Source organism: Alosa alosa, chromosome 3, assembly GCF_017589495.1.
Source record: "Alosa alosa isolate M-15738 ecotype Scorff River chromosome 3, AALO_Geno_1.1, whole genome shotgun sequence".
Taxonomy (NCBI): Eukaryota; Metazoa; Chordata; class Actinopteri; order Clupeiformes; family Clupeidae; genus Alosa; species Alosa alosa.
The window spans coordinates 30,845,477-30,872,946 of record NC_063191.1 but is presented as its reverse complement, the minus strand read 5'-3'; the positions used below and the strand labels follow the sequence as shown (position 1 = coordinate 30,872,946).

The 27,470-nt window shown below is 39.0% G+C and overlaps 2 protein-coding genes across 4 annotated transcripts in view; one reads left to right on the top strand and one right to left on the bottom strand.

Moving 5' to 3' along the window:
- Positions 1-27,428, bottom strand: wu:fc50b12 (uncharacterized protein LOC103911624 homolog). 2 transcript variants are annotated; one of them, XM_048239381.1, is made up of 5 exons: positions 27,298-27,428; positions 27,124-27,195; positions 4,939-4,990; positions 4,681-4,844; positions 1-1,303 (listed from the first exon to the last, which is right to left on the bottom strand). In XM_048239381.1, exons 3-5 carry the CDS (start codon positions 4,957-4,959, stop codon positions 1,069-1,071), a joined length of 420 nt encoding a protein of 139 aa, XP_048095338.1. In that variant the 5' UTR covers positions 4,960-4,990; positions 27,124-27,195; positions 27,298-27,428; the 3' UTR covers positions 1-1,068. The 2 variants fall into 2 exon arrangements, with proteins under 2 accessions (XP_048095338.1, XP_048095339.1); XM_048239382.1 differs by lacking the exons at positions 27,124-27,195; positions 27,298-27,428 and adding an exon at positions 5,139-5,154.
- Positions 12,762-27,470, top strand: part of LOC125292184 (LIM and calponin homology domains-containing protein 1-like) — a 106,538-nt gene continuing 91,829 nt past the window's right edge. For both annotated transcript variants that reach the window (XM_048239380.1, XM_048239378.1), the window contains exon 1: positions 12,762-12,843. The gene's annotated coding sequence lies outside the window, so the exon portion shown is untranslated. The remainder of the gene's footprint in view (positions 12,844-27,470) is intronic.

Below are 27,470 nucleotides of genomic sequence, written 5' to 3'. Positions count from 1 at the left end.
CTAACTACCCGCCGCTATCACTGTCAGAACCACAGAAAGTAGTACAACAAAATGAACAAGTCGGCTTCTTTTTAAACTGAACCGTTTGTTTTCGTTGCATGCTATAAAAGCAAGACTATTGCCTATATACATAGTGGCAAACGGGGGATAAGCGGGATAACGGCCTTCGAGGTGTCCCAAGATACTCTGCTATGCATCGTAGAATTATTTGCCTCCGTTTATCAGAACACCTTGTTCTGGTGTGTAGTAAATGGCACTACATAACTACTAAATAAGAAATATTACCACATTTTATTCTTAGCAAACTTTTATTTTAATAATAAAATATATTTTCCTGACGACATTAGACAGAATAAAATAAAGTTTTTTGGTAAATATTTCATGATGTTTTTGTGTCCCCTGGTTTGACTTGCCACCTTGTCACATTAACTTGTTTTCTCTGTAAATAGTATACTGTTACTTGAAATTAAAGACAATTTTTAATAATGTCTGTCTCTAGCGCACCAAGGAAACTATGCAGAAAAAATCTGACATTCTTTTAACTTGTTTATTTGTTGCTTTTTCATTACTATGAGGGGGTCCATCTAGCTTAATCCAACCACCCCTTCACCCCTTCATGCAAATTTGACAGGAATAACAGTTTTAATTACAGTTTTAATACCATCAATGCTAAGCAAATTACATTTCTAATTGAAGGCATGTATGTTAAGTCAATATCTTGACCGTTATTGGATAGCTAAAGCCATTTTATCATGAAATTTACCACCCTGTCATATGTATTTTATTTCAATCCATTACATTTCAATGGAGGGAAAAAAATGCCTGAGGTGGGCAAATAAGATTTTTTGGAGGGTGACTAAGTCTTTAATGCTGTGGATAAAATGAAAAGAAGTTTACTTTTGATGAAAATGTTATAGTGGGAAAAGGCACCTGTTTCATAGAATGACCCAAATCACATACTAACGCGAAGAGAAATCCTAAGATCACTTACAGAATCTTTAACAATATCTTCTTAAATTTCAGTCATTAAAACCAGCAGAAAACCCTCATAAATTGATATATTCAAAGTTAACTGTAACTCTGGTTGAGATCATTAATTCGACGCAAACCCTCTTTGTTCTTTATGGTCTTATGGACAGTAATGATATAAGGAAATGCAGAAGGAAGCTCCACTTTGTGGCTTAGTTTCTGATGTCCCCAGTGAAGGCAGCGCAGATGCTCAGCCAGGTCACGACGGCCAGCCCGCTCTAGTCCATCTTGCAGTAACTTTGTTTTATTGCTCTTGTCCCAGGATCTCTTGTACCTTAGAATTATACATGGAAATAAGGGTATGAAGAAATAGGTTATACATTATATGCACATTGGTTAATTGGAAGAAACATGTTTCTGTCAATCAGTCACATTTGACTTAGATATTCATGAAATATTTACAAAGGCTGGAGAGAAAAACGGCAATGCTGCTTTGCGATTGTTGGACTTTTATTTTGACAAGTAGTCATCGTTCTGTCTTCCACATTCATGAAAGGTTTGGTATGAATGTTGAGTCATGTCTCATGAAACAGTCATGAATGCTTTATGTGCAGTTTATGACAGCTGCTATGAATGTGTTAGAAACTCACCCGTCAAGTAAAGTGTTACCAAAATTTCTTTAGCATATACCTTCCCTCATGGACTACACTTGCAAAGTTTTGAGATTGTAAGCACTCCGCATTTAAATCACTTAAGGACCTCAACTGAGCTGCTGCACAGTTACAACAGAGAGGGTTAAAGGGACACCAGGCAACATTTTCGTGTTAATTAATCATCTTCGTAAGTCGGTGTATGTTTAAATGACTGCAGAGATCTCGCAAAAGTTTTCTGAGATCCGACAAAACTTGCGAGATCTCACAAAAGTACACCAAAAAAAAAATTCTCCTTCTAGGGGCTTGGTATTTTTTTTTTTCCCTTCATGTCACTTCAGGGGCTCCGTAGCAGACAGCTAAGGTATACTGTATGATCAATATTACTGTATGCCTAGGCGGAACCCATTAAATACAGAAGCTGTGCTAATGATGTCTAATTCCATTCAAAAGATTGTTGAAGGAGTAAACTGTTGTTAATTTAGTACAGGGACAGTGGGGCTAGTGCCCTAGGGCCTAAGACTGCCAGTGGACTTCCAAGGCTCAGGCCAGGCTCGGACTGGTAATCTGTACAACCATGGGCCGGTCTACATGTGGGCCGGTGACCTCCGGGATTTTTTTTTTTTTTTTTTTTTTTTTAAGTTATTTAACCTATTTGCGGCCCGTTATGTAGGACTTGGGCTAGCCTATAAATGCAGTTGCATCCATTTGGCTTGGGGGGTGACAGGTCAATCATTTTGGCCTCTTAATGACGCCAAACAGGTTCAGTGTGTGTTACGATCGCGCCCCCCTGCCCCACCCCTCAAGTGGATTTGTCCAAGCAGCCGCTAGTTCGAGTGCATGGTAGCCTAGGCTGTATAAGTGCCCTCAGCTGGCTGGTGTTATTGCAGTTTAACCGTAAACAATCAGAGGTCTAGTTTTATTCCATAAATATAGGCTATTGTTTTTATAAACGTAGTTGCACACGCTACCAAGAGCTCATTTAGGCTACTGCACCTACTGTCAACATAAACAAAAACTACGGGTAGCCTACAATTTTCGCACAGCTTGGTGGAAAAGTGTAGCGCAGGTTAAAGAAAACCCATTCATTTTTGAAGCTGATACTACTCAAAAGTATTTCCCATATGTAATGTAGGCCTATCCTTTTAGCTCACAATGAAAGTGAAACTTGGAAAGTGGTCTCTCCATCGAGTGTTACATTAGATGCACAATCAATCGCGAGTCGATGCAGGTAAAAAGTAGGCCATCAACTGGTAGGTTAGTAACGAAGTTATTGCAAAATGTGATGACGGCACACAAACTAGGGCAAAAATGTTTAGTATAGCCTAGACTTGTGGTGATAGCCTACAGTTAATGTGAATCGCGGACTATAACCAAAGTAAAAAAGAAGATTTGCACCAAATAAAGGCTGTGTTTGTGTTTCTACAACATGTTGGCACAAAATGTTATTTCTGTCAACTATGACGATGTCCATGTTCAGTAGCCTATATTTTCCATTTAGTCAAGCAGTGACATGTGATTTAATGCATGGGGTAACATGACGTGAGACAGACAGAAGATGAGCCTGTCTTTAGTAGCCTATCCCTGAATCCTGTCCCTCTCAATTTCAAATCAATTTAAAACGGTGTGATTGCTACAGCATAATACTGTGTGTTTGTTATTTATGGAGGGGATTTTGTGTGTGTGTGTGTGTGTGTGTGTGTGTGGGGGGGGTTGTCGGTCCAGTGGTGGGCCGGTCCAGGAGAAAATTGCCAGGGCCGAATTTTGCTCCCAGTCCGACCCTGGCTCAGGCCATGCACAATGTGCCCCCCAAGGTACAAAGTCGAATGTCAGGGCCCTCACTGCTCACAATCCAAGCTGACCACAAGGCACCTGGATGCCTATAGAGTGAGCTAAACACAAGAGCCGACCAGACCCCTCGGTGCTTACAATTGGAAAGCCTCTGAGGCCCTTGCTGTTTAATATGTGTGCTAGGCCCCCTCAGTGTTGTTAGCATTCCTAGACCTCTTGGTTTAACATAAGATGATGACTAGGGCTCCTGGGCACTACAGTGCTAGCAGCGTTAGGGTCCCACAGGCCCCTTGGGATTTTAATAGCGAGTAGACGTCAAGGTTTACCAGTATTTGGACACAGTGGTATTTATGTTGGTGAAACATTAATGTGATCATGTTGAATGCAAAGAAAGAATTTAAAGCAGTGAAGCTCACAATAGAAAATGTTGCTTGCTCACAGAAAATGCATAGGCAAGCAATGAGTTAAGACAACAGAATTAAAATATAAGTCCATTCATTCATTCTACTTTGTATTTAGAAAAATTCTGCATGAATAGCAAACCAGAAGCTGGTGCTTAAAAACTGTGAAAGATCATCAGGCTTTATAGTGTTAAATGTTGGTAGGGTAGAATTATTGCTGGAGAGCCAATGAATAGGGAACTTTGGGGCATGCTTATCCCCACCTACTCTTTAGCATTCTGTCATTTGGCATTCACTGGTAAACATGGTCAACATTTTTGAGCCTCACAAGATTGGAAAAAAACTTTAACAAAAATGGCTTACTAGAAAATGGCAGTGACGCCTGATATCAAAATAAATGCTCACTCGGCTTGCCTTCCCAAGTGAATGATAGTTAAGATAAGACCCATTCCCAACATACATACACAAACCGAATAGATACAGTACATACTTAGAGCATGTTTTGACCTCTTTTGACTCGATGTATTTGGTCCTGCTACTAGCCCCTACTCAGTCTGGTTTCAAGAGTGGCCATTCTTTGCTTTACTATATCTGGCAGGCATATCTATCAATAATCAAATATCAGCAATTGTGAACTGTACCTTTAAGTATATGAATGCATCCAAGGACATTGAGACAAAGGACAAGGACAAAGACATGAGACAACAACTTCATTCTTCTGGTTATAGAATAATCAGATAATATAAAAAACGGTATGGGGATCAAGATGTTTGAGGTGAGAAAAGTAAAACTACAGTACAATTTGCATCACACTACAATCTCATCAGTGTAAAATGACAATCATTTTCTTGGTAAGAAAGCACTCATACCAGCACTCCAGCATGGTTTTTGCTTGGGCTCCTTTCTGCTGCACCTTCACATGGAACTCCCTTACCTCCTCTCGAGTAAAACCCAACTCATAGGCTACAACAGTCCATTCAAATCCCAGCTGCTTGGAAATGTGTTGTACTGTTTTCATATTAGTAACAGCATCCTAAGAGGACAATTTAGGCAGTTCATACCATGTCCATGAAATGATTTTGCAAGCTTTGCATGCTATTTTCAAATTCTATATGTCTTGGTCTTACCTCTTGTGCTTTTTGTGGCATTTTCACATCATTTGCATACAGCTCAATATGCCTGTGGAGAATTCAACCAAATATATCATTATTGTTAGCTATTATAAGCTCATAATAGGGGTTTGTCCTTCTCATGTTGAGGCTATTTTTTAGGCTATCATCAGTTACAGTTACAGCATATTTTCAAAATGAGAAGCTCAAATACTCACTATTTTCAGGGACAGATTCTGTTTCCAGGTAGAGTTAAATGTTACCATAGAGATTCATCTAGCAAAACACTGTCTTGTTAAAAATTAACCTTTTGGCTTTGTTGAGTGCCTCTGGAGAGTGGTTAAAGACCCATGTCCGCCTCAGCAGAGCATTCAATAGATGGCTCTTGAATTTGCAATAAAAACAAGTAATGCCTTTTTAAAGGAAATACCAAGGTGTGCAAAGAATATAATAATAACAATTAAATACGAAGGTCTATGGCTTACATTTAATGCAATTCCTTGAGACAAAACAAAAGAAAGATAGAGAAAGAAAGAAAAAGCAAGAGAGACATTGGGCCCTTGGCGATCTAAAACGCATGGTCACTGGCGAATGGCTTAAATACATTTAGGGGTCTGTCCAGTCCACATTTGGGATTTTGTTATCAAACTTTGGGCGCTTGGCGCAAAAAGGCAGTTCTTAAAGGAACCGTATGTAAGATTGTGGCCAAAACTGGTACTGCAATCACTTTCAAATTACTGTAGAGTGGTGTATCCCCTCCCCCTCCCCCTCCCCACTGACTGGCAGAGCTGGCAACCCGGATGCCGAAACACTACTGACTTTGTGATTAGTAGATAAGTGGAGGGTGGCGCATCAGGTCAAAACACAATATGACAACATCAACATCAGTTGACAATATCCTGGCCGGACTACTGTTGTCAGTAATATAAGTATTTGAAATGAACATGATTCTTAATGTCTAGTGACATATCAGGGCCATTTTATGATTAATTGAAATACATTTCTTACATACGGTTCCTTTAAAGGAAGGAAACGATGTGTGAAATGTCAGAAATGTCCAGGAGAAATTAGCTTTTGAGGACGCTACTGCGCTTTTTGATCAATAAAAGAGCTTAGCTACTGAAAAGTTGCTTGGTTTTGTAAATAGCGACGTTACTGCCAAGCTACTGACAAGTAGTTAAGCTAGTAACTTCTAGTAACTACTTGTAGCGACGCTACTGCCCATCACTGCATACAGACATGTTCGCCAATGGTTCCACAGTCTGGAAGAAAATCTGACAGAACTGGGTACAGGGTTAGCCAACACAGTGATTTAGTGGTTTTCTGACTCCAATACCCTACACATAAATCTATACATCAGGTTACGTTAAACAGCAGAGCAAGTCGATACCCCATCACTGACAAACAAATGGCTTGCACTGGAGCTTCTTGGAGCTCTCAGTAGCAGCCTCATGCTGTCATTATACGCCACTGTGAGTTTTCTAATGCTGCCTTATTTATAACGACACCATAGGTGGGCAGTATACAAAGGTGTACAGTACGCTCTAAAGGGTGGCCTAAAGACTGGCTGAGGCACCTACACACTACAACGGCGACCCGGGTTCGATTCCCGCCCCGTGTTCCTTTCTGAATCCCGACTCTCTCACATTCGCTTCATGTCATTCTCCATTATCCTTTCTCATTAAAAAGACATCTTCAACGATACAGAGCACATGCTAAACTTATGACCCAACATGTTCGCTTGAGCATAGAGCTCCCCTTATTGGGCTTATCTCTGGTGGTGATGAGTCTGCCTACAGGGAGATTGACCATCTGGTGTCCTAGTGCAGACAAAACAGCTTGGAGCTAAATGCTCTAAAAACAGTGGAGATGGTTGTGGACTTGGAGGAATCCAGCCCCACCACCCTGTGTGGCTCCCCTGTAGACTCTGTGAAGTCCTTCCGCTTCCTGGGCATCATCATCACCCAGACCTCAAGTGGGAGCTGAACACCAGTGCCCTTACCAAAAAGGCACAGCAGAGGATGTACTTCCTGCGACAGTTGAAGAAATACAACCTGCCAAAGCCAATGATGGTGCTCTTCTACACTTCCATCATTGAGTCCATCGTCACCTCCTCCATCACCTCCACCATATGGTACGCTGCGGCCTCTGCTAAGGACAAGCGCAGACTGTAGTGTATCATTCGCTCTGCTGAGAGGGTGATTGGCTGCTGTCTGCCATCCCTCCACGACCTACATGCCTCCAGGGCCCTGGGACGGCCAGGTAGGATTGTGGCTGACCCCTCCAACCCTAGCACAATCTCTTTGAGCTACTCCCCTCCAGCAGGAGGCTGCGGTCCATCAGGACCAAAACCTCACGGCACAAACTAAGTTTCTTCCTGACTGCAGTTGGCCTCACCTACAAAGCCCAGGTCTCCCACCGTTACCAACACTAACTATTAATATCTTACCTTGACTTCCACTGACTCCATACAGTCACGCTGCACTACTCAGTGATATGTGATTACATATCTCTTCAACTTTGTTGTCACTTATGGTTGTCTCGTGTCCCTAACATGTTGTATATTTATTGTGTTATTGTATTTTATGTATTTTAAATAGTGTATGTCATGCATCTTGAGACCAATGCACATTCCTTGTATGTGAAAACATACTTGCCAATAAACCTGATTCTGATTTTGATAGCCAACATAATATGACAGGAATAATAGGGTAATAGTTTCATTACATTTATATTTAATAGTGTTAATTTTGTCACCTATTTTTAATTTAGTCTTAGTCTTAGTCTTGTGACGAAATGTCCTTTTTAGTCTTTGTCATATTTAGTCATTCAAATATCATTTTTGTTAGTCAAGTTTTTAATAACTAAAACTCTCATCATTTTAGTCTAGTTTTAGTCAAAAAGAAAACTAAAGGTATCTTAGTCTTAGTCAGTTTTAGTCAACACATTTTAGTCTTTTTTTTTATAACAAATTATTTCTGATTACCATTTGAGTCAAATAGTGTTTCACACATCTCAATTTTCCAACAATATTGTGTGTCCACAGGGCTACTCGTCTGTTATAATTACTCATTCTGATTTTTTTTTGTCAGTCAGTATGTTTACATGCACAGGTAAGTCGAGCTACAGTAGCTTCGGCTGGGATTTGACCATAGACAGTAAAAGATTTGACTGGACCACTGTCATATTCGTAGACCAGTGTTTCTCAAAGTGTGGTCCGGGAATCACTGGTGGTCATAAAAGCTATCCCAAGTGGTCCTTGAGCAGACGTGGTAAAATATAATATATATGAGTTGTTTGCAATATAGAACCAACTTGTATGTAAAACAGTTCTGCAACACTGTCTATGTAAGATATGCCAGTTTAAATCAGTATGAATCCACACAATAAGCAAAGTGCAAAGACAATAAGCAAGGTGGTTCAGTGAGTAGGCCTATAGTGTAGACTAATTATAGGCTACTGTTGAAGTAGGTCTAATCTTTTTTTTTTTTTGCTAGGGGTTAGTTAAGTGGTCCTGAAACTGAAAAAGTTTGAGAAACACTGTCGAGACCAAAGTATTAATGTTTTACTCCCTCGCTAGTTGGCGATATGTCAAAACACAACACATTCCCCAAACAGACTCTCCATCTTAGCCATAGCTAACTTGTTAGCGAACTTTCCATATTAGCTTACTTGCTAGCAAACTTTGCATCATCAGTCTAACTAGTTAAATAGTTGACATTACATGATGAACATTTTCGTATGGACATTCTGGGGATGTTAATTTGTATGAGAGAAGCTTCAACTTCTGGGTATGTAGCATTGTGGCATAAAGCTTAGGTTGCTAACTCTGGCAGAAATCTCCATTGTTCTTGTTCCATGTAGTTTCGTGTTGCAGCCACAGGGTTGCAGCAACAGCACGTGAACTAGCCTACAGGAAAGCTGTTGCGTATGAACTCATTCGAATATTTTGAAAACGTAACAGCTAGATATTCTGTCTTCTCATTTTGTAGATGAAAATGAAGAGAGATTTTATCTTAGTTTTTATTTCATGCAAAACATTTTAGTCTCTCTTTTTTTCGTCAAAAATAATGCATCTTAAGGTAGTCTTAGTCAGTGTTTCAGGACATTACTGCCGTCTCGTCATCGTCTCGTCTTAGTCATGAAAAAAAAGGTTGTTGACGAACATATTTCCTCTCGTCTCGTCTGACGAAATTAACACTATATTCACATTTCTACTAACTAATATTCTTATGACAATTTATTTTGGGTGTGGTTAGCCATTCCCTGACAGGTCCCGTGTCAGGTAGAAAGCATAGATGCTTCTCTGACGCCGTGTCCTACCCCTCTACACCGACACAGACACAGTGACACCAACCGCCGTTGCATTTACACCCCGCCGTCCGTTAGGCTTAGATGTAGGAAGCGTGCAGTGAGCTGGTTATTGCGACATCCGCATGACCCGTGGGAACCCTGCTTTACTTGAGGTCGGCTACTACAGCGGCTCAGGCAGCTCCGATGACGATGTAGCCTACTTTCTTCGTGCATGGTGTTGTAGTGTTGACTTAAGTTCATGGCTGATTTCATTTTTAAGCATAGCCTACTAAACACATACGTTGACTTTGAATTCTGTGTTAAGATCAGCTGTTTCCCACCTTGTCTGAACCTTTCCCACCTTGTCTACGATTCTGAGTTCTTTATAAACAGCTCTCTGTATCTCTTCCTCGCTCGCTGGCTGTAGTGAAGAAAGCTCGATTTCGCTGAATTTTTTATATAGGAAGCGCCCCTACCGTATCATTACAATAAGGATCCTGATCAGATGTGGTAAAACCACGTGAAACGAACATTTTAATGACATTTCAAAATTGATCCGTGGGCCGCACTGAGTAAGGAGGAGGGCCGCATGTGGCCCGCGGGCTGCCAGTTGCCCATCCCTGCTGTAGATACAGTGCTGCAGTCACAGTCTTCAAAGCAATGCAAATGCAAGGATACATTAAATTGTAATGAAACCAAGATCAGACTGTTGACCACATTAAAAGTATTATTTCAAGACCAAACATGAGTGTATTATTCACAGCATACATTTATAGACCAATACTGTATTATAATGAGTAGTAGGCCCAGGACTGAGTTAACCTCTCAGCAGAGGGGCCAGAACAAAGAGCAAATGGCCACTTTATGTATGAATCTTTAGCCATGGCCAGCTAAGACAATACAGATCGAACACAGGTATCCACACATGTAAATTGAATGCAAAAGGCATTCTTTAGAAATTTAAAAGAGTTGGACAAAAGACGGGGCTTACAACGGTTTTGTTTTGTTAGTGAGCGGAATTGTTTTGTGGAATATCATTCGGCTGAAGGCGATAAGTTTCGAGATTAGGTCTCTCGTGTCTAGTCATAGCACACCCAACCCTCTCTGTGTGTCTGTATGTCTCTCTCTGTCTATTCAGGCTACTGGCCTGTTCCTGTTGTACATAGTTCTTTGTGATTCATTCTTTCTTTCTCCACAGCTTTGTTGTTCTGTTTATGAGTTCAGCATAAATGTAATATAATATAATTAGATATGTTGTATATAAGTGTTGTCAAATGATTCAATCACTTGTACAGTTTTAAATATTAATATAGGTATATTCCAATATAAATGTGAATATTAAGTTGAATTGCCTTAAGATAATTTCATTATGCAATCTTGTTATCCATGTCCTGAACTTTGTTATTGTGTTGTCTTCTTACTCTTGTAGTTCTAATAGTTACTGCTTGTTTGTAAATGTTTACGTGATATACTTGGGTTCCTGGTGATTTAATGAAATTGATACATTTCTTAATAAAATGAAAAATATTTTTTTCCCCTTTAGAAAATCTAACATGTGTCAGTGTCTTTTCTCTATTCTTGTTTTCGAAGCAGAATGATACACAGGGAGAAGCACTCACCATCAATTAGTCTTTCACATTTAGTCTTTCCTCCCTCACAAATGTTATTGGTTCTTAAGACTATAGTAAAACATACCATATGCAATATACTTAAATGGTTAAATAAATTTGACACACAACGTGACACACAACATTCAAATGTGTGTGTTTGTGTGTGTGTGTGTGTGTGTGTGTGTGTGGGGTCGTGTACAGTATGTATTCATAGGCCTATAGACCCTTTCAACTGCAGAAACAAACAATCCTATGCGTTCCTAAGACATTTCTGGAGGCACAGAAAAATGTATTGAGTTACAGTAAAACAATGTGTGTTACACTCAAAGTTATTAATTATGATGTATATTATTTTAAAGGGCTAGTTCTCCTGATTACAATGGTGGGTATATTATATCTCTGCCATGTAGCATGGCCACACAATAAGCCTTTTTATGTCACGAGGGCATCAAGAATGAAAAAACTGAATGTTTTGTGCCATCTGCAAAGATCTAATAAATTTATCATAACTTTTGAACAAAAGGTGACAAATTGATTCTGGTCTCTGTCATGTAGCATAATCATACAAACAGTTGGTTGGAAGGTGCCTTGTATTCTTGTTGAATAGAAAGAGACACAGAGAGGATTGGAGCCTGGTTCAGCAGATGGCAGTTGGAACAGGTGCAAATCAGATTGGCAAACAGTGGCGAACGTTTGTGGTGAACATTGCTTTCTTTGAACAGTTAAATTTGAACGATTTAGTGTTAACATTCCATTGTAACGGTAATTGCATTGTTACATTCATCAAGCTCATGTCCAGTTCCACAGTATGTTGGCGGAGAACTACTTCCGCAGACTGTTTAAACGTTCGCCGAAAACTCAAGGCAAACGGAAAACTGTTCGCCAATGTTCGCCTATGTTTGTGAATTTGAATGCACCTCAGTGTTAGCGGCCCTTTATGATGTCATAATCGTCAGTGCAAAGTCTATGGGTGAAAATAAGCTTGTTTTTTGTTAATATCTCAAAAAGTGTAAAGTTTACAAAAATGAAAAGCTATAGCAACCTATATTAGAAGACCTACATTACAAAGTTTGAACAAAGTTTCTAAGTTAAACGGTTCAAGTGAAATAGCGTATGGAAAAAGTGGTCAGCGGAATAATAATATTAAGAAGCCTAGTAATTACTTTACATATTCTCCATGTAAAATAACCTCATATGTAAAATAGAGCAATAACCCACTCAAATAATTGGGGTTATTATTACTTTGTTTTCGTAACTTTTTTTCTTCAAAGAGAAGATGCTGTGAAATTACATGTGTGTACACGCTGTTATAGATAAATTATAAATTTGTTCTCTACTCTTCAATAAGGTCGTCACTGCAGACATTAAAAGTCTAGACAGGGTTTATACATCCTGCAGGGCATAACAGGTAAAACTGGTTCTTACTGGTCCTGCATTGGAGCTGCTGTATCGTGCATGGTTGATCACTCACAATGTTGCCTCCATATAATGCCTTCAGCATCAGAGTGCCTGAACTGTCTGAAACTTGAATCAAAATATATTTCAGTTTTGAGATACTGCATCTAGTTTTACAGGATTCTTTTTGAGGAACAGTGTACCCATTTGACTCCCCTACATATTTGCGCACCCTAAGGATACCTACCTTCTAATTATAGATTTAGGGTGTGTGATTGTTTTTTTTAAAGCAGGCCTATTTCTTCTCACTTCCTATTAGGCAGAATTTTAAATGTCATAGGTGGAAGGGGTAGAGACTGAATCAATGCAGTCTGAAAACAGGACTGCCTACACATAGTTTTGTATGAGTCAGTTTCACACACCCATGCATACACGCTTCCATTTATCCCCACCCCTGTCACTTCACAGGAGGATTGAACTTTGGATCCAGTGAAGTTCAAACTGTTCAACATAGAGGACTGATTTCTCATATCAGCAGAACAACGTCAAGGACTTCCTAAACTTTTCAAAAAAAGGATTAACAGAAGCCCAACTTTTATTTTTCAAGTCGGATTCGTACACACAGGTGACTAACAATAAACCTTTTCATTATATGTTTGGTCTATCCCAGTCTGAATGAAGGTTGTAGCCACTTGGTTTAAATGTAACTAAAAGACAGCAAATATCAGTAGCTTGCCTTGGATCTTCCTGTAAAATGAGCAGATGACAGGACAACCACCAATGGCTGAAATCCATGTGTGTGTTTTATTGTTGAAATGATGATGAAATGCTTAAGAAAGTTGTACATATGTGTGTGCGTGCATATTTTACATTATTTGTGTTCACCTCTCCCATACATAATAGACAGTGTGTGTTGCTGCCTTGTACGTGTATGTACAAGAGCAATTCACATGGCATCTTGAATAACCTGTTCAGTTTTCGCACAGGTGTGTCTTTGAGAGGTATTATGTTAAATCAAAACCACAATGGTTCTGACATTATTTCACCCTACATGCAGTTAGATTATTAACAGCCTACATGCAGATTATTTCACCCTACATGCAGTTAGAATATTAACAGCCACACCTGACCATGTAATTTTGTAGTGCCTAATGTCTTTGGATTTTCTCTAAAAGTAATCAACAAAACATAAGAAAGAATATTGTCAAAAAGAAGAAAAATAAGGCATGATATGAATGACCGTAGTGATACAACTGTTCTTATTGGGGGCCAAGCAGCGAAGCTAGCAACCACCTCAAGTACCATAGCAACAGCCTAGCAGCCATGTCAAATACCCTAGCAACAGCCTAGCAACCACTTCTACAGTTACAACCTAGCAACCAATTTAACAATTAATGAGTTTAACCTAGCAACAGCATAGCAACCACCATTACTACCCTAGCAACAGCCTAGGAACCACCTGAAGTACCCTAGCAACAGCCTAGCAACCACCCCAACTTCAACCTAGCAACCACCATAGCAACCAACAGGATTACATAAGCAACCAGCATAGCAACCACTTAATTTTGCAACTATATTTGCATTATTTGTTTTTATTCTGTATGATATTTTACATCATATTTTTTGCATTTTCATGCACTGTATTTCCTTCAGGAAATGCTTTTCTAGTTACAGTGCATGAAAATGCACTGTACTGTTCTTCCTGGGCTTCTTCTTATTATTATTACAGTGCATGAAAATGCACTGTACTGTTCTTCCAAAGTTTCTTATTATTCTTCTTCTAACGCAGTTAATGCAGCTTCAACCGTTTAACGTAGAAACTTCATTCAAACTATGTTACGTAGGTCTTCCTTAGGACATGTGGGCTTTGTATTTTTCATCTTTGTTACTTTTATACTTTTTAAACTATTAATTAAAAACTACTCAAAATTTCCCCATAGACTTAACATTGGGCTCACAATAGAGCCGTTAAGCAATTAGAATCCTATGCCAGGTGGTCAGGCCACCTGGATCAACTGCCAGTCTCAGCAACTGGGTATATTAAGACTACACATCATGTTCAACTGCTTCCTCTGCTCATCAACTATGACTCCTACCCACTGTAGCTAGTTAGCATGGTTAACATAGTTAGCATATTAACATTGCTAGCATTGTTAGCCCCCCCCTCCCCCCCAATTCCAATCCTCCCTCACCTTTCTTATGCAGCCCTTGCCACTTAATCTACTAAACCCCTCTTCTACTGCACTTTTTACCCCACTTTGCACAAATAGGCTGACACCAGACATAATTTCACTGCATTTCTTACTTCCAGTAACTATATGCATGTGACAATAAACTTCCTTTTTAACAAAACTGCTAAAATGATTAGCTAAGTTAGCTAAGTAACATGGTTACTATAGTTAGCATTTTAGCATGTTAACATGCTAGTTAGCATAACTGCTAAAAATGATTAGCTAGGTTAGCTAAGTCACTTGGTTAACATAGTTAGCATGTTAGCATGCTAGTTAGCATAGTTAGCATAACTACTAAAAATGATTAGCTAGGTTAGCTAAGTCAATTGGTTAGCATAGTTAGCATTGTTAGCATGCTAGTTAGCATAGTTAGCATAACTACTAAAAATGAATAGCTAGGTTAGCTAAGTCACATGGTTAACATAGTTAACATTTTAACATTGTTAACATGTTCCTTAACATAGTTAGCATAACTATTAAAAATGATAAGCTAAGTTAGCTAAGTCACATGGTTAGCTTAGTTAGCATGCTAGTTAGCATAGTTATCATTTTTGACAAAACAATTAGAAACATAATTAGCATAACTGCTAGCAAACATCAGAGCCATTCCAACTGTCAGTTATCGTCAACTATCTACCTAAATAATTTAACCATTTAAACTATCCACCTATTTAACTGTTCAGTCATTCCAACTATATTAAACCTCATCTACCTAGCAACCAATATAGTTTGTTTTTACTCTGTATGATATTTTACATCATATTTTAGCATTTTCATGCACTGTATTTCCTTCAGGAAATGCTTTTCTAGTTGGGGGCCAAGCAGCGAAGCTGCGAAGGCACCCATTGAGTTACTAGCTTTTCCTATTATTATACTTCTGCCATTGGAGTCTATGGCAGCCCATAGAACGCCTGGCTAAAAAGTGCAGATTTTTTGGCAGAAAGTTTCGGGACACTCCACTGACCACTCACACTCATTTACGGACCTCTAAACCCAGACATCTAGCGCCACCAACAGGTCAAAATCTGGCCAAAAATTGAACCGCTGGGTTTAAAGTTGAAATTTGAAATGAAATTTGGCACATTGATTCAACACTGTCCCATCATCACTCTCACCAATTTCCAGAACTCTATGCCCAACACTCTAGCGCCACCAATGGGTTGAACCTGGATTGCATTCACACATTCACGCAAACCTCATCTACCTAGCAAATAATTTAACCTTTTAAACCATCCACTTATTTAACTGTTCAGTCATTCCAACTATATTAAACCTCATCTACCTAGTTCAGTCATTCCAACTATATTAAACCTCATCTACCTAGTTCAGTAATTCCAACTATATTAAACCTCATCATGTTGGTTGCCAATTAGCACATCATCTGTTTTAACAATATATTTCACACCATGTTTTTTTGCATTTTCATGCACTAGTAATTCCCTGAATTATGTTTTTTAGTTACAGTGCATGAAAATGCACTGTACTGTTCTTCCTAGGCTTCTTATTACAGTGCATGAAAATGCACTGTACTGTTCTTCCTAGGCTTCTTCTTATTACAGTGCATGAAAATGCACTGTACTGTTCTTCCTAGGCTTCTTATTCTTATTCTTCCGCTAACGCATTTAATGCAGCTTCAACCGTTTAACGTAGAAACTTCATTCAAACTATGTTATGTAGGTCTTACTTGGGACATGGGTGCTATGTATTTTTCAGCTTTGTAACTTTTATACTTTTTAAACTATTAATTAAAAAACTAGTCAAAAATTTCCCCATAGACTTAACATGGGCTGATGACATCACAATAGAGCCGTTAAGCAATTAGAATCCTATGGCAGGTGTTCAGGCCACCTGGACCAACTGCCAGTCTCAGGCTTTAAGCATACAAACTGGCCCTATTAAGACTACACATCCTGTTCAACTGCTTCCTCTGCCAAAAACTGTTTGAAAATAAAAGTCCTCACTATAATATTTTACTGTTAAACAATTTAACCCTTTAAACTACTGAACTTTTTAACTGTTCAGCCATTGTAACTGTTACTTGTCATCAACTATGACTCCTACCCACTGTAGCTAGTTAGCGTGGTTAGCATAGTTAGCATGTTAGTTAGCATAGTTGCTCAAAATGATTAGCTAAGTTAGCTAAGTCATATGGTTAGCATAGTTAGCATCTTAGTTAACATAGTTAGCATAACTGCTAAAAATTATTAGCTAGGTTAGCTAAGTAACATGGTTAGCATAGTTAGCATGCTAATATGTTAGCATGCTAGTTAGCATAACTGCTAAAATTTATTAGCCAAGTTAGCTAAGTAACATGGTTAGCATCGTTAGCATGCTAGCATACTAGTTAGCATAGTTAGCATAACTACTAAAAATGATTAGCTAGGTTAGCTAAGTCACATGGTTAGCATTTAAACATTGTTAGCATGCTAGTTAGCATAGTAACTTGGTTAGCATTATTATCTTTGTAAACATATTTGCAAACATTAGAGCCATTCCAACTGTCAGTTATCGTCAACTATCTACCTAAATAATTTAACCATTTAAAGTATCCACCTATTTAACTGTTCAGTCATTCCAACTATATTAAACCTTATCTACTTAGCAACCAATATAGTTTGTTTTTACTCTGTATGATATTTTACATCATATTTTTGCATTTTCATGCACTGTATTTCCTGTGTAGGTCTTTTCATCCTCCATCTGAAACAACAGTAAAATCATACAAATGTAATACCTTTATTAATTTACAAAATAAAATCAAAACTACAGATGTACTGTATGTGTGTGTGCACATACATACACCAGAAGAGGTAGCCTTGAAACTATTGAAGCATTCTGAGTAGCTCAAAAATATTCAGAAGTATGAAAAGTCATTTTATTACACATGGGTTTAGCTGCCCTAAATCTGATTGCCTGGCTGGCATAAAGATAAAGACAGATTACATTTCACCTAGTAAATAACTGCTGAAAATGCAATAATGACATTTCTGACATAATATGTGATTTCACATCATGTTTTCTATAACTACATATTGAGAGGACTAGAAAAGCTATCAAGTCATGTCATTTTAGAAAATGTTGAGACAAGCACGTCTGATGTTTGTCATTTAGAAGTTAGTAAGCTAAATCAGTTCACTACAAACTGCCTAGCGAGGTAACAACTCGAGGACAGGCAATAAGTTAGTTAGCACTACATTTCTGACAGAATATGTGATTTCACATCTTGTTTTCTACAACTACATATTGAGAGGAGAACAAATATCACTCAACTTATTTCATGTAGAGAACCAATGCAAACAAACGCAGCGCCCATTGATTTATCCAGCTTTGATGTGCTAACGTTATACTGACTTGCCAATAATGCTTACCTAACAAGCAAATTGGTACTAGAAAACAAACTTACTTTCAGGTTATATACTAACAGGTTTTTAAATGAAATTGTCAAATGAAAATAACTGACATCAAAAGCAAACGAGAGTACTGCAAGCAGTTCAGAGTAATGCAGCTAGCTAAAGTTACATGACGATGCACTTAGCCCCCGCTATGCCATAATGTTGACATCATTTTTAGCAGTTATGCTAACTAGCATGTTAGTAATGCTAACATGCTAACTATGCTAACCATGCTACTTAGCTAACTTAGCTAATCATTTTTAGCAGTTATGCTAACTATGCTAACCATGTTACTTAGCTAACTTAGCTAATCATTTTTAGCAGTTTTGCTAACAATGCTAGCAATGTTAGCAATGCTAACATGCTAATTAGCTACAGTGGGTAAGAGTCATAGTTGATGACAGTTACAATGGCTGAACAGTTAAAATGTTCAGTAGTTTAAAGCGTTAAATTGTTTAACAGTGAAATATTGTAGTGAGGACTTTTATTTTGAAACAGTTTTTTGGCAGAGGAAGCAGTTGAACAGGATGTGTAGTCTTAATAGGGCCAGTTTGTATGCTTAAAGCCTGAGACTGGCAGTTGATCCAGGTGGCCGGAACACCTGCCATAGGATTCTAATTGCTTAACGGCTCTATTGTGATGTCATCAGCCAATGTTAAGTCTATGGGGAAATTTGGAGTAGTTTTTAATTAATAGTTTAAAAAGTATAAAAGTTACAAAGATGAAAAATACATTGCCCGGGTGTCCTAAGTAAGATCTACGTGACAAAGTTTCTACGTTAAGCGGTTGAAGCTGCATTAATTGCGTTAGAAGAAGAAGAAGAAGAAGAAGCCTAGGAAGAACAGTACAGTGCATTTTCATGCACTGTAATAAGAAGAATTCGGATAACAATAGAGTGCATTTGCACTCTAATAAAATGCCTAGGAAGAACAGTACAGTGCATTTTCATGCACTGTAATAAAATAAAATGCCTTGGAATAACAGTACAGTGCATTTTCATGCACTGTAATAAAATGCCTTGGAATAACAGTACAGTGCATTTTCATGCACTGTAATAAATCGGATAACAGTAGAGTGCATTTTCATGCACTCTAAAAAGCCTTGGAATAACAGTACAGTGCATTTTCATGCACTGTAATAATAAGAAGAAGCCTAGGAAGAACAGTAATAAGAAGAAGCCTAGGAAGAACAGTACAGTGCATTTTCATGCACTGTAATAAATCGGATAACAATAGAGTGCATTTTCATGCACTCTAATTAGAATCCTATGCCAGGTGTTCAGGCCACCTGCAGCCACTGTCTCAGGCTGTCTCAGTCTTTAAGCATACAATATGGCTGTATTAAGACTACTTTTAAACGGTCTACTTTTAAACTATCATTAAACTATCTATCTATTAAACTAACCGTCTATCAACAACTTTTAAACTATCTACATTCAACTTTCAAACAGTCTACTTGTAAACTATCTATCTATTAAACTAGCTGTCTATCAACAACTTTTAAACTATACGTTTAACTTTTAAACGGTCTACTTTTAAACTATCAACTTTTATTAAGCTATGCAACCACCATATCTATCCTAGCATCACCGTAGTAACCTTCTCTGTATTATCTATTTTAACTATACATGATATTTTACATCACAACTTTTGCATTTTCATGCACTGGTAATTCCTTGGAATTGGATTTCTAGTTATTATTTAACATCTTTCCTCTGCCATTGGAGTCTATGGCAGCCAGAGGCGGACAGAGTACACAGCTTCATTACTTGAGTAAAAGTACAGATACCCTTTGCTAAATTTTACTCAAGTACAAGTAAAAGTACAACAGTCAGATGTCTACTTAAGTAAAAGTACTGAAGTACTTGTTTTTAAAAGTACTTGAGTATCAAGAGTACAAGAGTAGCCTACTGTACATTTTCTAAATATTGCATTACTACTGCCACAGTGCTAACATTTATGTACAGAATGGTCCTACATGGAGTTATGAAAAATGTTAATGTTAATACCTTGGAGAATGTAAAAGGAATTGAAAGTAAAATCAAGTTATTTTCATCTTTTTACCATGTTGCCAGGGATGGGCAGTATTTCTAATACATGTATTTAAAATACGTATTTCAAATACAAAATACTATTTTGTCATTGAAACACTTGAAGCGAAAACTATCATTAACTTGTTCAGAAAATTGAAATAGTCTGGGAAGTGGGGCCACGGGTTGGCACATTCCCGGGATGGACCTGCTGCGTCTTCATCCATTATTTCGTCCATGGTTTCGTCTCCTATCTAAATCTGACCATGGAGTTGACTTTGGCGGAAAGCTGAAGGTGATTGCTGATAGGCTGTCCCAATCAGTGACGCCTACACAATCCAATCACGTTTGAGGGAAACAACAAATTGAGGGTTTCCGAGATTTCTCTTTTTTCCTTTTTTTTTTAGAAGAAGTAACGGGTACTCACGGTTATGGATAGAAATGTAGTGGAGTAAAGAGTACAATATTTGCCTCTCAAATGTACTTGAGTAAAGTCATGAGTACTCCTCAAAAATGATACTCGAGTAAAGTACAGATCCCTCAAAATTGTACTCAAGTACCGTACTCAAGTAAATGTACTCAGTTACTGTCCGGCTCTGATGGCAGCCCATAGAACCGTCTGGTGAAAAGTTGTGAAATTTGGCACATTGATTGAGGACAGTCCCATGATTAATTTTACCAAGTTTTATACCGGCACCTCGAGCGCTCTGGCGCCACCAACAGGCCAAAGTTGGACATGCGTTCACGCACGTAACTTTGACCCGTTGACCCGATTGTCAAAATTGAGGTATCATTGGAATCCTTGGACCAAGCCAAGTTCAACGCACCCTATGACGTAATTTTCCGCCATGATGGATTTTCCGCCATTTTGGATTTCATCAAAATCACTTAAAATCTATCAGAGGTCACACATTTTGTCCGATCGACACCAAACTTCACAGATATCATCTGCAGACCATGCCTCATTAATGCATTGCTTTTTGTCTTCGGAACTAAAACCGTTCGTGCGTAACAGCCAATCGAAGTTTGCGGCGAAGCCGCCAAACAGGAAATGAGCTCATATCTCAGCAACCCATTCGTCTATCATAACCAAACTTAGTACATGGACTTAGGACCCAATCAGGGGGACGCTCAAGAAATATGGTGACCTTTGAGCTCTAGGGGGCGCTGTAATTAAGAAACATGCCTTTTGGCCTGTAGCTGCAGTTGTGCTTAGAATTAAAACGCACTAGTGGTGTCTGGTAATACTGTTGGAGGTCCTTAGGCCGACCCAAGCCAACTTGTGATGTCATCGTAATTGATTCGGCCGCCATATTGGATTTAATCAAAAACACGTACAAGTTTTCGCAGGTCACAAATTTCAGCGGATCCTCACCAAAATTGGCAGAGACCATCTTCAGACCATGCCTTATAAGTGCATTGCTTTTTGGAAAAATTGACAGTAGCATTCGGCTGTAACAGCCAATCGAAACTTGCGGCGAAGCCGCCAAACAGGAAGTGAGCTCATATCTCAGCAACCCTTGCATGTATCAAAGCCAAACTTGGTGCTTGGACTCAGGACCCAATTAGGGGGACGCTCAAAAAATCTGGTGACCTTTGACCTCTAGGGGGCGCTGTAATTTAGAAACATGCCTTTTGGCCTGTAGCTGTTGTTGTGCTTAAAACTAAAACGCAGTAGTTGTGTCTGGTAATACTGTTGGAGGTCCTTAGGCCGACCCAAGCCAACTTGTGATGTCATCGTAATTTATTTGGCCGCCATATTGGATTTAATCAAAAACACGTACAAGTTTTCGCAGGTCACAAATGTCAGCGGATCCTCACCAAAATTGGCAGCGACCATCTTCAGACCATGCCTTATCAGTGCATTTCTTTCTGGAACAATTGACAGAAGCATTCGCCCATAAAAGCTAATCGAAATTGGTGGCGAAGCCGCCAAACAAGAAGTGAGCTCATATCTCAGCAACCCTGCCATGTATCATAACCAAACTTACTACATAGATTCATGACCCCATTAGGAGGAAGCTCAAAAAATGTGGTGACCTTTGACCTGTAGGGAGTGCTGCAATTAGCAATATTGCATTTTGATCTGTAGTTGCTTAGATCTTTTATTTTTTGATGTGAAACTGATGACAACATTTCCATCCAGTTAATTTTAATGCGTGCGTGCAACGGCGGGGCGGGACAGGGTGGGACAGACAGGGGTGATTAGGTGGGGGGGGAGCTGGCTGGCGGAGGCGGCAATACTCAGCACTGTTATAACCCTACAAAGTCAGTTATGTTTTGATGTGAAAGTTGTTAAAAGTGTTAATCGCGGGTGCCTGCTGAGTTCTATCTTGTTGCCGTAGCTACTCCGGCCTTCTGCTTGGCCCCCTCATTGCTGCTTGCAGCTATATTTATAATATGTTATCGCATATAAATAGGCCAATCTGGCTATCATACAAAATTTTAACATTAATCACTGACCCCAACTAAAGCTGCCTCAACATTAGGATGAATGACCAATTCAGTTTATCTAAGCATGAGGCTTCGATCTTAAGGTCAAGTAGAAAAGTTACCAACATTCATAGGAACAAAGTGGTTGAGAAGGTGAGTAGTTCTGAATAATAGAATAAAAACATGCAGGTGTACATTTGATGTTCATTCATATTTCGTAGAGTAATTACATGTGTCCTATTTGGCTTGTATAAGACCAGATGTGCTTCCGTGCTGTGGATCATGGATCACCATGCAGACAATGGCATTGAGTAGCATACTAGATGAGAGGTTGGGTGTCTATGTTTACCTAATTCCACCATGGACAATGATATATTAGCTCTGTGACTAGCTAGTGGAATATTGGACTGTTACAACATGAGGAGCCAGATTATAATGCAATAAATTGGGTTTACGGTAAACAAAGCTGTATTGTTTGGTGGTTGCTACACCACTCCCCTCAAACCCGCCTTTAGTCCCATATTTGTGTCTAAGCACTTGTGAAGATGCTTACGCGTATGCTTATGTGAGTCTGTTTGTTTATGTCCTTTCAGTCATATTCACACACACACACAGACAACTGAAGTTACACTGACGTTTTCCAAGAAGAAATGAGACAAACATAATTATGTAGGACGCCTACTGGGCTTTTTTGGGTTTTGTATTGGTAGACAGTAGGGCTGTCAAACTATTATGTTTTTTAATTGTGATTAATCGCTTCAGTTATAATCACGATTAATTGCATATTTTATCACATGATTAAAATTCTATTATTTTGCATTTCTGAACTTTCCAGAAGTCCATATTAACAATATAAAGCAATTATTACCAGTGTATCTTGATTGGGATTCAAATGAAAGGCCTATTTGTAGGTCTATTTGATTATTTCAAATCAAATTTTAAATGATGTGCAGCAGATCTGAGGCATCAGATACATAGATAGGACTATAAACTGAAATAAATGCTACAGCAGAAGTGCATGCACAAAATGTACACACATTATAAAGAGCATAACAAACAAAAAATACTCCATATAGCCTATATTCATTATCTTTGGGTTCAGTTGAAAATAAGGAACTTTTCATATTGAAAAATATGCACAAGTGTGCAAAATGTAGCCAAAGCCTAGGCCTATAGCACATTTCAATGAAGTGAACAGAAGGCTAGGCTAGGCTAGATTAAACTTGAAGTGCTTCGGTGATATTTTAATTCCATGTCGACTAAACCAACACCTACACCGACATGAGTGCATTGCTATTTTATAGGCTACAGTCTATGGTGCACTGTCACTTGCCACACATATTAGCGCCGAAGTTTTTAACTGGCAAACACTGGATGAACAATGGATTTTATGGAGCTGCGCCGACCAAATAGAGCTGAATCGTGATTTACAGGGCGGCAAAGTGTGATGCTGGTGTGCAGAGTTGTATTAAGGAGAATGGAATCTAATGTTATTGAATATCGAAAGTAGAGTGCACCGCACTCATGTCAGCATCGGTGTCCACAGCGCTTTATCACCCGGAGAGAAGAAGTACTCTTTTCTAATTGGCTGGCGGGGTGGCTTTTAATTCTGAATAACGGGACACCTATGAAGTAGATCTGGTAAAAAAAAGTTTAATCGCCGTTCCATATCAATGCTTATGAATGGTAACTATAACAACGATAGTAGGACGACGGTTGAGCCTGGAGGCAGGCTTCGCAACAATGGAATCAACTGTAAACAAGCTAACTGTCCATGCTATCGCTGTTATAGGGCCAATGAAAGTTGTACAACAAGCTGAACTAGTGAGCTTCTTTTTAAACGGAACCGTGTGTTTCCTTTGCTTTACAGTGCCAACCGGGTGATAAGCGGGATAACGGCCTTCGAGGTGTGTCCAGTTATACGGAATTAATGGACTCGGGCGGAGGCAACTCCCCTCCGCTGCGCGTCGGGGGGTTCTTTGCCCCTCGCCCTCGTCCATTAATTCCGTATAACAGGACACCTCAGCGGCCGTTATCCCTTAAAGCACCATTCAGCCGACCGGGAGTTCAGAACTGTGTTGGTGTTTATTATCTCCATGACTACAGGAGGAGGACTAGACAGAAGCCTACCAGGAAGCAAAGCTCTTAGAATCTTTGCTTGGAAGTATCTGCTGTTTGAGGACAAGAAACGGTGCATCAAAGGGTCAAAATAGTAGCAGCCAAAGAGGATTGTTGATAACAGAACAAGTGACAGTGAAAAATCTTTGGAGCCAATGAATGTGTTAGCCTTAATTAGCCCTGGCAGCCTTGCAAGCCCAAACAAGTGTGTGCTGCGTGCCTGTTTTGTTTCCGGTCTAGCTAGATCCGGTGTGGTGTTGTAGTTTTTCGTTACTAGTTGTTGCAAAAGCATGTGAAAAAACTACAAAGTTTGCTAGGCCAAAAAGAATGTTAATCTCGCGATAAAAAAATTGACGCCAATCAAATGACAGTGTTTCTTTTACTGTCGTCCTGGCCGTCGGAATCGGTCCAAATAGCACAAAAGAGTTCGCTAAAATTTCCCCAAATGGTGGCATATCCCTTTAATGCTAGCCTACTGTATAGCCTAGGCCTACATACTGTACCAGTAGGCTATTTGCAACCTGTGTGTCTTTCTATGACAACAGGGAAAAGAGACACTTTAGCACCTACTTTAGCATATAGAGCAGTTGTCCATGTTTGTGCATAATATAAACTAATTCGCACAACCAAAGAAATTCTAGGTAATGAATAGCATACAAGCTTGCCAATGGACTATATGCCACAAAAGGTTGTTTCAGCCAGCACATTTATTTCCGGTGGAGCGTCAGCAATGGCATCTGTTATATTCTGCTCCTTTCGTGTTCACTCCAACACTACACATCTTGTGTATGCCCAACAGTCCAGTCAAGTCAAGTCAGGTCAACTTTATTTATATAGCACATTTCATGTGACAAGCACAGACCCAATGTTCTCCAAAAGAAATAGAATAACACAACAAACATGACAAAATAGACAAAATAGATAAACATTAAAAGATAGAAATTAAAATACATACAATAACAAGTGAATATAAGTGAGTAATAAATAATCATTAAAAATAATTAAATGATCAACAATACTAAAAATGTTTTAAAAAATAAACAATTAAATTACTTAAATAGTGTTAAAAGCTTAATTAAAACCTTACGAGAATAAATATGTTTTTAGGCTGATTTTAAAAGTCGGAGCAGTCCTTAGTTCAGGAGGCAGGGAAATCCAGGGAGTGGGGGCATAGTGACTAAAGTCACCATGTACTGAATTTCAGTTAATTCTGGGTATTGCAAGGAGCCCTTTACCTGAGGATCTGACTGGTGTATATGCAATGAGCATGTCAGAAAAGTAGGAGGGAGCTACGCCCATCAATGATTTAAAAACAGTCAGAAGTATTTTAAAATCAATTCTTTACTTTACTGTGAGCCAGTGGAGTGATTTTAATACTGGAGTGATGTGATGAGATCGATGTTCTGGTAAGTACTCTGGCTGCGGCATTTTGGATAAGCTAGAATTTGTTTAGGGTCTGTTTTGTTAGTCCAGCAAAAATTGTGTTACAATAGTCTAGATATAAAAGCATGAACCACCTTTTCAGAGTTTACTTGAGTTAAAAAGAATTTAACCTTAGATATATTTCTGAGACGATAAAACACAGTCTTGGAAATGTTAGATATGTGCTTCAGTTAAGATCATCTAAGATCATGCCTACATTTCTGACATTCTCACATGATTTTATAGACAGGGTAGTTAGCAATGAATGAAATTGAGGTCTCAAGACCTTAGAACCTACTAAAAGAATCTGTTTTATTATCATTAAGTTTTTAGAAGTTTTGGGTCATCCAAATTTTAAGAAATTAGAAATGCATTGCACTGCATGAATAGTGTGATTTTCGTCCCCGTAAACGCCCAGAAATCTCCCTAATTTTCGGCAGTTAATGACAATTTACAGCCTGCGAACGTTGCGTTTGTCTGTGCCACATATTGTCGGAAACAAACTATGACGTATGTGGAGAATTGGCGGAGTGCCAGCTCTAATCAGCATATGAATAGCAGCAAAACCACGTCTGGCTTGAATTTCCTTACTCAGTACTGGATGAAACCACTACGTTTAAACAAGAAAAATCACTTGTGATCACTTGGCAGATATGTCACCATTGGTCACCCTGGGTCATTATGAATGGAAACGGCATTTATATATATATATTCCTATGATATTATATTGTAGCCTATTATTATCCTATGTAGGCTACTAGGCTACACTAAAGGAAAGGAAAAGGAAAATTTGCCAGTATAAATATGCCGCCTCGGAGCAGTAGGTAACTGACAGCATTCTTCCAGCTCTTGCTGGTCTTTGCTGGTGTATCTGGTTAGGCCACCAGCTGGATATGCTGGCGTGACCAACTGAGGAAGCTGGTCATGCTGGTGTGACCAGCCTGCCATGTTGGATACAGCTGGTGTAAGATGGTCATGCTGGTTTGCTAGAATGACCAACATAAGCTGGCATGGCCAGTTAAACCAGCAGTGTAGACCAGCAACACCAGCTAAAATTACCAGCTTGAGGTGGTGCGAAAAGCAAAACCAACTGAATTACCATCATAAGCTGGGTAAACCAGCTGAAGGTATGTTTTCGCAAGAGTTTTGCTGGTCTAGCAGGTCAACCATGATAGGGTGGTCAAACAAGCTGGTTAACAAGCTGGTCAACCAGCAAACCACCTTAAGCTAGCCAGGCTGTTTTTTTCAACAGGGATGAGAAAACAGTAAAAGTTACTTACACGCAATGGCGTCATGACTTGCAGACAGCTCCGAGCAAAGAGGTCACAGCCTCATTATGAGGCAAGGTTAGTCTGTGAAAACAAAATGCACGGTTAAGTTCGGTCTCTATTAAGATACCCTATCTATTTCCTTATAGCCTACAGCAGAATGAAAGTATATTCTTTAAATCTTACTATTGCTCCGGTTCGTAGCGCCGACCGCTGATGTCCATTCTCCTGGCGCGATCTGAGGAAGTAACCACTCGTCTGGCACTAGATGATCCAACGCTCACCATTCCTCCAAGCAAAGGGAAGTGCTCGTTTCAAGGTCCCCTTGATGTGATGCATGCTGGGTTTAACACAATGGA

Coding starts and splice junctions, on each gene's coding strand:
- wu:fc50b12 (XM_048239381.1), bottom strand. CDS start 4,959: ATGCCACAAAAAGCACAAGAG. Junction 4,845..4,938: donor TGCCACAAAAAGCACAAGAG/GTAAGACCAAGA, acceptor TTGTCCTCTTAG/GATGCTGTTACTAATATGAA. Junction 1,304..4,680: donor AAAACCATGCTGGAGTGCTG/GTATGAGTGCTT, acceptor TATAATTCTAAG/GTACAAGAGATCCTGGGACA.